The sequence below is a fragment of the Otolemur garnettii genome, unplaced genomic scaffold (assembly GCF_000181295.1).
Source record: "Otolemur garnettii isolate 467f Iridium unplaced genomic scaffold, OtoGar3 scaffold00073, whole genome shotgun sequence".
NCBI classification, from domain to species: Eukaryota; Metazoa; Chordata; class Mammalia; order Primates; family Galagidae; genus Otolemur; species Otolemur garnettii.
This window is the reverse complement of record NW_003852468.1, coordinates 3,332,918-3,342,665: the sequence shown is the minus strand read 5'-3', so window position 1 is coordinate 3,342,665 and position 9,748 is coordinate 3,332,918. Positions and strand designations below refer to the sequence as shown.

Here is a 9,748-nt window from a genome sequence, read left to right as displayed (position 1 = left end):
CACACATCAGAGAGTGGAGAGGTGCTGGTGTGAATGCGGGGATGTGGGAGTGTGTACACACACATCAGAGAGTGGAGAGGTGCTGGTGTGAATGCCGGCATGTGGGGATGTGTTCATGACATCAGAGAGTGCAGAGGTGCTGGTGTGAAGGTGGGGATGTGGGGGTCTGCATGCGGGTGGACAGAGCTATGTTCTCAAGAGGGAATCAATTGATGATGCTGCCCCTGAACTAAAACTAAAATGAAAAGAATATGCTTGTTGTTTAGAGACAGTTGGATGAAGTAACAAGAGACAGGTGAATGGATCAAAGATTTTTGACTATGGGAATGGAAGAACGATGGGGTGGGGGACAGGAAGCGATTGTTTTTTGTAATGAGACTCTTCAAAATATGTGAGTGTAAGGCTTTGATAAGAATAAAATTCAAGGTAAAAAGACAAAGCCAAATAATTTTTGTAAAAAAAAAAAAGAAAAAAAGGAGTTAGTTTTAGGAATACTTGTTATTTTGCATAATGGTTGAGAGTACAGGATCTGGGGCCAAATTTCCTGGGTTTATATCCTGTTTCTCACTTATCAGTCATGTGACCTTGGGCAAAGGTGCTTATTGGTCAAGGTGCCTCGAATAGTTTCTACTTCATAAGGTTATTATGAGAATTAAATGAGCTGGTAATACATATTAGTCATTGCCTAGCACATGTTAAGTGGTCAATTAATGCTATTACAGTTTCTATTGACCTTTAATTGAAATAGAAAATACTGTGCAATGTACCAAGAACTGAATAGAATGGACAGGAAATATGGAAAAAATGGGAGTTGCTTCCCAATAAAGCCTTACGTGTTTTTTCTAGTGAATACGTGCAGCAGTATTATATGTTTCTTTTTTCTTAAAATATTTTTATAAAAACATCCTATTGGAAAGCATATTTTAAACTGTTTCAGAAATTCTCTGGGAACACATAGCTCAATCTGGGAATAAGCTCACTTTAGAGCTGAAGCAAATGAGAATATTGATGTGAACTAGGTTTAGGAGAATGACCTAGAAGTGAACTTCAGCTCTAAATCGCAACTACTCCCAGACCAACCTGACCGTCCCCCGGGGAGTTGCCGTCCCCAAATACCTGAAGCAGGACTTTGGGTTTAAAGTGCTCAGTGAAACTCCAGTCCATCAGACTGCGCTGCTGCGTTCGCTTGATATCCTCTAAATCTGCTTCCACCATCATCTTCTTGGGTTTCTAAAAAAAAAAAAAAAATCACAGGAACACAATTTCAGCTTGAATTTCTTTAAGTCCAAACGGAGCCCTCTTGGTCTCTGTCAACTAACCAGCATGTACTCCATCTAATTGGAGAAATCTGCATATGTATAAATCCATATGGCAACATTTTAGGAGAGCTGCTGCCAAAAAGAGTATGCCTTTGACTTTTTTTATGGGCAACATAATCTAAATATTTTTATTGTTAGGTTATACTCTTCTGAGTCCTGTTAGCAATTATAGGCAGGTTTTCTGAACTCACTTCAAGCCGTGAGTTCTACATGGCTGTATGGTCAGCAGGTGTTTGTGAGGTTGCCAAGCCACACTGTCTAGAGAGGAGCATGGGGCTGGGAAGTTTTGCTGAAGCTGGCTAGTCGCATTAACTCCTTTTTCTCCAGTTCAAGCTGGTCTGGGGATGTCTGAATAATTCCTCTTCTCCAGCATCAGCATTTACCTTCTAAGCATCTCTCTCTCTCTCTCAGTCTGTCTTTCTCTCCTCCCAACCCCCCTTTTAGTGTTTCTCACTTTGGGCCAAGGTTATTTCAGATAATCTTACTTGTCATCTATACTTTTAGGAAGATAATTCCTTACCTGTTCGAGGGAATCAGTCTTTGTGACTGCATTGTCTTTGATCTCATCGTTCACGGTCTGCTCTGTAAATCAAAGACACCAACATCCAGTTGTGTTCTGGCTTTGTTCTTTCCTTGGTTAGTGCTCTGCCTCTTTGTTGCCCAAATGATCTATGTTGCTGTGCTGAAAAGCTGATTCCTGAAAGGCATGTTTTGTGCCTCCAAAAAAGTGTTTATGTCAATAATTCTAAATCAGTGTTTACCTAGAAAAGTTTAGACTCTACAAAGAACCTAGCTTCTTGTATGATGTATCTTAAATCTTATCAGGTATTCTGCTTTCAGACAAAACCACTCACTTCTAACCATATGCCTTTTCAAGTTACAAATATTTTCCTGTTAAATTAAACCAATTGCTTAGTACATGTCATTTATCTGGTTGGTGACCAGTAGAAAGCCTTTTCAAATTTCTGCGCATTTTGTCTGATGCATGAGAGACTAGAGCAGGGGCTAGGCACACGTAGAATCAAGAACTGGCAGAAAATGGGGCAGCACCTATGGCTCAAAGGAGTAGGGCGCTGGCCCCATATGCCAGAGGTGGTGGGTTCAAACCCAGCCCCAGGCAAAAAATAAAAAAAAAAGAACTGGCAGAAAAAATGTACCTCCTGTTAGAAAATGACATTCTTTTACCATCTGCACAGCTCTTCTTCCATTTGTTAATTGTGCATTAGTTGAACATCTGCTTAATGAGTGTCTGCAGATTTACAGATGGAGTTATAAAAAAGTTAAGTAAAGAAATGAATGGGCAGCTGGACCAATATAGGTTATACACACTGGCTTTCCCTGTCACCAGAGAGTATACTTATGTGATGACTGGGATTGCAACATCATCCTTGGCAAGGATACGAACAGCCCTGTGAATGAACAGGAAGGGAACCAATTCTTGCTAATTTCTGCATCACCAGAAAAAGGAGTTGCATGATCAAAATGTTTAACATAGATAAACATCTTTACTGTGAAGGTCTCAGAACTTGTAGTTTGCTCTTGTAATTGTGAATTTCTAATAAGAAAATAGAAAAAGCATATGGTATTTTCTTTTTTCAAATTTGACCACAGAATGGAGTATGTGTATGTGTGTGTGTGTGTGTGTGTGTGTGTGCATGTATGTGTGTATATGTGTGTAGTGGGTGGAACTTGTGGAAACATACTTTGATGTTGCTAAATTACTAAGCCAAACTGTTTACTTACCAGCCTTGAAATAATTACAAATTATGTCCCATCAAGTTGTAAAGGAATGGCTCCAGCCACTCTCCACCTGCAGTCCCTTACTCTTCCCTGCTCACTCCCCTCCAGACAGACAGGACGGCCTGCGGTGTCTTGAGGGTTGTGCACTTGCCCCCTCTCTGCCTGTTATGCTTTACTCTTAGATGTACAACTGCTGCAACCCCCTTACTCCATTCATATTGTTGCTCAAGAGCCTCTGGCCTCTTACCCTGCTTCGTTTCTAATTACAGCATTTATCTGTGCCAATACTATTTGTTTGTTTATGGTCTGTCTCTCCACCCTGAATGTAAATTCCTGAAGAATGGGAACTTTATCTTATTTTCCTTATGATTCCCCGAGCACGCAGCACCTAGTAGGAGCTCAGTACACATTTATTTTTTAAAAATTGAATGAGAGAAATCCACATCATATGTTGAAAATGGAAATGAACGTGGAGCTATATAGCGAGAGTGGAAATGTGGTAGAAGACCTGCAACAGAGACTTATTCTGGAGTAAGCATAAGATTTGACCTTTTGGTGGCAAGGAGAGCCATATTTGGGTTTCTAGAGGGAGAAGTTAATTATGCCTACAAAGGACAGGCCAAGCTTTTTCTTTCTTTCAGGAGCATAGCTACTTAACATTTTTTGCTACCAGTTCCATCTTGTCTTGGGCTGGTGAAGGCGACATCATGAATGCTGCATTTTGACTTAGAGAAAAACTATAAAGCAAATTTAGTTCAGTATTTATATAAACATATCCACTCAAAAGAAAACTCAGGCCAACTATAACTTTAAATAGACCATGATATCCCATGTGTCCTTGGAGCAATTGATATGAAATCTGTAGAATAAAAATTATTCTATTCTGTGGTCTGCCAGATTTCTGGGAGATTTGATATTCCCTCCTGAGTCTACACATCCAGGAGAACAACTCTCCAGTTTAAAAAATAAGCTCTAAAGATTACGCATCAGTAATTTTGTCAAAGGAAAGAACATTCAAAAACCAATCTGAACTCTTTTGTAGTAGAGTAAAAATCACCTTTTCTTTCTTTCTGATTTCTGCCTTCAACCATATAATCCTTTGACAGTGTGATTCAGTAGTTTTTGACACATCTGGAAATAGATGCTTTCTCATCCCTTTGAAAAACAGCTTTCCTAATCTGTTTTACTTTAGAGATAACAAGATCCCTCTGCAAAGCAGTTATTTTATTTAAAAAAAAAAACCAACAAGCATAAAGGGCACATCTAAACCTATAGACTCGTGGTCATCAACTCTCAGGTTTTTCATAAATATCCACTGGGCCCTGTCAAGTACAAAAACAGTTTCAGATGGAAATCCAGTGTTTGGTTAAAAAAAGCACAAATATTCAGTCCTTCATGTTCAGGAACAGTTTCTTTAATATGTATTTGATGCTAAAATGGTTATGTGGGAAATACAAGAATGATTCCTGCTTTAAAGAGAATTAAAGTGGCTGCTTTTGAAGTACGATTCAGAGTTAGGAAAAAAAAATATCAGATCAACAACACCACCACCAACAAAGCCACAGACACGTGACTGCTGCAGGGGGTGCTCCCAGGCCCAGCTTCCCCCCCACTTAGATGGGATGGCTCCTGGAGGTAGGTCACCATGCACCACAGAGAAATACTTCTGACCCTGGGATTTACCCCTGAGATTGGTTGGCTTCTAGGATAGATACACTTTCCACAATAGCATTTTTAGCCCTGGGAATTTAGGAAGTTACTATAATCAGCTACTTTCTACCAGGATCCAGAACACAGATGTATGTTGTTTGACCACCAGGTGGCAAAAGTTGCCCGAGGAAAGCTCAATACCAGCTGCTTAATAAGGAAAAAACCCCAGGTCTTAACCTCTGTCTCTGGCTCCGTATTAACCCAGAGCGATTTCTTTGTCATGCATTTGTGTTCCCAGAGGATGCACTAATACGATAGTGGTTCAAGTTAACTTACTTGGCTTAACTTTTTTGGGAGCCAAGCTAATAGGTAAGGGTACTTAGGACTGGGAAATAGGGAAGCTGCCCCAGTGGGAAGGAAAGAAGACCCAAAGGCAGCAAAACTAGCATCAGGGTCAACATGAAGAAGAAACTTCAGAAACAGTTAAACCATTACAAGCATCACAAGGGATTTCTGAAACCGTGGCAGCCATAAGACACACAGGAAGAAGCCCTGGTCTGCAGTTAGCCCTCCATTCAAATCCTGACTTCCTCCTTGTGTGTGACTGGACAAGTTACTTCAATATTCTAAGTCCTGATTTTCTCATCTGTAGAACTGAGATAAGCGTATCTTTCTCACAGACTTGATGTTTATTTAAGTATTAGTTAATGTATGCAAAATATCTTAGCAGGATTGTTAGAAGATGCAGGACAATATTAAATAAATGTTATCTCCCTCCCTCTTACATCCTCTCACCTCCTCTATCAACAGGCTCTCCCCACTCTACCCTGCTCTAGATAAATAAAAAGGGTCAGATGTTCATTAGTCAATACTGACTGAATACTTATTCTCTTGTGGCATTTGCTTTTTAAAATTATAAACTATAATCCACACTAAAGAGCATGAGAACAGAAATGCTTAACTTAATGAATGATTATAAAGATTAAAGTCCAAACACCCCTGACAACTTATAGGTATCATTTAACAATCACAACATTCTTATTAAACTTTTGTATTAATACTGTGTTCTGTGGATTGTTTTGGGTTTTCTATATATATGTTATTTGTAAATAATGATGGTTTTGCTTCCTCTTTTTCAAATCTCATATGAAGTCAGACAATTAAGTTTGCAAATTTATCTAGAAAAAGCACTATGTACTGCGTTGCTGATAATCGTTAGAGATGAGACACCACATGGCCAAAGAAGTACTTGAAAGGTGACGGTAGTGATATTCAGCAATGAGGTATGTAGCACTTTTTCCAGAATGGTTTGTGAATTTAATTGTACAATGACAGCTCTGATGACCATTTCAGAGAGTTCCAAAACTGCTTTGAAGTGTTCCCTTCTCTGCACATCTATGCCAGCATTTGCAGCTGTGGGACTTTGTGATGTTGGCTATACTCACCGGGCTTAGGTGATATCTCAGGTTTTGATCTGCATTTCTCTGATGATTAGGAACAATGAGCATTTTTCTTTTTCACATTTTGGCCAGTTATCTGTCTTCAGAGAAGTTTCTTTTCAAGGTTCTTGCCCACATATAAATGGGATTCTTTGCTCTTTTCTTGTAATTTGAGTTCTCTATAGATTCTAGTTATCAGCCCTTTGTCAGACATGTAGCTTTGCAAATATCTTCTCCCATTCTGAAGACCATCTGTTTGCTTTAGCGGCTGTACCCTTAACCTTGCAGAAACTTTTTAGCTTGATCATGTTCCATTTATTTTTGGAGTTGCTGCAATTGGCAAGGGGGTCTTCTTCATAAATTCTTTTCCCAGGCTGATAGAATCAAGAGTTTTCTCCACATTTTCTTCTAGGATTTTTATAGTTTTCTGATTTAAATTTAAATCTTTTGTGCAGTGAGAGTCAACTTTTGTCAGTAGTGAGAGGTGCAGGTTGAATTTTAGTTTTCTACATGTGACTAACCAGTTCTCCCAGCACCATTTATTGAATAGGGATTCTTTCCTCTAGTGCATGCTTTTGTTTGGTTTGTCAAAGATCAGATGGCAACATGTGGCTAGGTTCATCCCTAGGTTCTCTATTCTATTCCATAGATCTGTGCCAGTACCCTGCTGTTTTGATCACTGTAGACTGTAGTATAGCCAGAAGTCTGGTAGCCTGCAGATTTGCTTTTATTTCTTAAAATTGCATTGGGTATTTGGGTTTTTTTTCTGGTTCCATATAAAATGAAGTACTACTTTTTCAAGTTCTTCAAAGTATGATGTTGGTGCTTTGATGGGGATTCCATTAAATCTATAGATTGCTTTTGGTAGTGTGGACATTTTAACAATGTTGATTCTTCCCAGCCATGAACATGGTATGTTCTTCCATTTATTTATGTCTTATGCTACTTCTTTTTTCAGGGGTTTGTAGTTCTCTTTATAGAGGTCTTTCATATCCTTTGTTAGACATACTCCTAAGTATTTCATTTTCTTTCTTTTTTTTTCCTGTAGTTTTTGGCCAGGGCCAGGTTTGAACCTGCCACCTCTGGTATATGGGGCCGGCGCTCTACTCCTTGAGCCACAGGTGCCACCCCCAAGTATTTAATCTTTTTTTAAGCTACGGTGAAGGGTATCATGCCTTTGATTCTCAGCTTTACTATTACTGGCGTATGTGAAGGCTACTGATTTGTGGACATTGATTTTGTATCTTGAGACAAAACTTCCTTGATAACTTCCAGGAGCCTTGTGGCTGAGACCCAGGGGTTTTCCAAGTATAAAATCATAACATCCACAAAGAGAGAGAGTTTGACCTCCTCTTTCCCCATTTGGATGCCCTTAATCGCCTCTTGTCTGATTTGCATTAGCTACAACTTGCAGCACTATGTTGAATAGAAGTGGTGGTAGTGGACAATCTTCCCTGGTTCCAGTTCTAAGTGGAAATACTTTCACTTTTATTCCATTCAATTTGCTATTGGCTGTGGGTTTATTATAGATTCCCTCTATCTGTTTAAGAAATGTCCCATCTATCCCTATTTTTAAAAGTGTTCTTGTCAGAAAATATGCTGAATTTTGTCAAATGCTTTTTCTGCATCAATTGAGATGATCATGTGGTCTTTGTTTTTATACCTGCTTATGTGGTGAATTATGTCTATGGATTTATGTATGTTGAATCAACCTTGTGTCCCTGGGATAAAGTGTACCTGCTGATCATGATGTATAATTTTTTTAAATATGTAGCTGTATTCTGGACTGCAAACTAATATAGCCTCTATTGAAAGAATTATGGAGAATCCTCAAAGAACTGAAAGTAGACCTTCCATTTGATCCCACAATCCCATTACTAGGTATCTACCTACAAGGAAAAAAAATCATTTTATCACAAGGACATTTGTACTAGAATGTTTATTGCAGCTCAATTCACAATTGCCAAATTGTGGAAGCAACTCAAGTGCCCATCAACACATGAATGGATTAAAAAACTTTGGTATATGTATACCATAGAATACTATTCAGCCATGAAAAGTTGGAGACTTTACATCTTTCGTATTTACTTTGATGGAGTTGAAACACATTCTTCTTAGTAAAGAATCATAAGACTGGAAAAGCAAGTATCCAATGTACTCAATACTAATCTGAAACTAATAGAAAAACAACCACACACAAAAATAAAATTAAATTCAAGCAGGGCCTGGGGGGAGAAGAGAGAGAGGTAAAGGAAGGAGGATTGGTAAGGTCTCACCTGCTGTGTGCAATGTAAGGGTATATATCACACCCTCTGGATAAAGGGCTTAACTATGACTTGAACTTTACTTTAGAAATGCAAACAATGTAACCTAATTATTTGTGTCCTCATATTAATCTAAAATTAAAAAATAAAAAAAATAAGTAATTCTTATTTAAAAAATTGCTTTGAAGGGTGAACTAGACACTGGTGTCAGTGCATAGCTTTCCAAGGGAAGTACCCAAAGGTGATGTTAGTGATATTCAGCAATGAGGTCTGTAGCATTTTTTCTAGGATGAGTTCATGAACTTAATTCCCAGTTCTCATATTTTTATATCTTTTTCTTGCTTGTTGGCTAGCACCTCCAATGCAGTGTTCGATACAAATGTTCATAGTGGACATCCTCCTGATCTTAAAAGGAAATATTTCAATGTTTAACCTTTATAGAATTTGATGTAGTAATTTAAAAAATAACTTTTATAAAATTGAGGAATTTTCCTTATATTGTTGGCTTGCTAAGATTTTGTTCATAAATTGTTACAGAAATTTAAGTGTTTTTTCTGCTTCTACTAAGATTATTATATGACTTTTCTCACTAATTTGTTAATTGATAAATTATTAATATATTGATTTTATAATGTATGCATTTTCCTTTTATTCCTGTTATGAATGTGATGTTAGCGATTCTGGTTATTAAACCTTTGTCAGAGACATAACCAGCAAATATCTTCTCCCATTCTGAGGCCTGTCTGCTTGCTTTACTTACTGTGTTCTTGGCTGCGCAGAAGATTTTTAATTTGATCAGGTCCCAGTAGTGTATTTTTGATGTTGCTTTGATTGCCCGAGGGGTCCTCCTCATAAAATTTTCACCCAGGCCGATTTCTTCAAGTGTTTTCCCTACACTTTCTTCTAATACTTTTATAGTTTCTTGTCTTAAATTTAAATCTTTAATCCAGTGAGAGTCTATCTTAGTTAATGGTGAAAGGTGTGGGTCCAGGTTTAATCTTCTACAGGTTGCCAGCCAGTCTGCCCAGCACCATTTGTTAAACAGGGAATCTTTCCCTCACTGGATATCTGTAATTGGCTTGTTAAAGATCATATAATGGTAAGTAGCTGGGTTCATCTCTTGGTTCTCTATTCTGTTCCATGCATCTACCTCTCTGTTTTTGTGCCTGTACCATGCTGTTTTGAACACTATCAATTTACAGTATAATCTGAGGTCTGGTAGCATGATTCCTCCTGCTTTGTTTTTATTTCTGAGTAATGACTTGGCTACTCAAGGTTTTTTCTGATTCCATATAAAATGAAGTATTATTTTTTCTTTGAGATCTTTAAAGTATGA

General features: G+C 38.1%; 1 protein-coding gene across 1 annotated transcript in view; it reads right to left on the bottom strand.

The window, feature by feature from the left end:
* The window catches only part of SPAG17 (sperm associated antigen 17), a 248,348-nt gene that overhangs the window by 123,971 nt on the left and 114,629 nt on the right, over window positions 1-9,748 (bottom strand). Inside the window, exons 16-17 of the mRNA XM_012807634.1 lie at window positions 1,840-1,901; window positions 1,117-1,230 (exon numbers count right to left, since the gene is read on the bottom strand). Of these exons, the coding sequence (XP_012663088.1) occupies window positions 1,117-1,230; window positions 1,840-1,901 (176 nt within the window). The remainder of the gene's footprint in view (window positions 1-1,116; window positions 1,231-1,839; window positions 1,902-9,748) is intronic.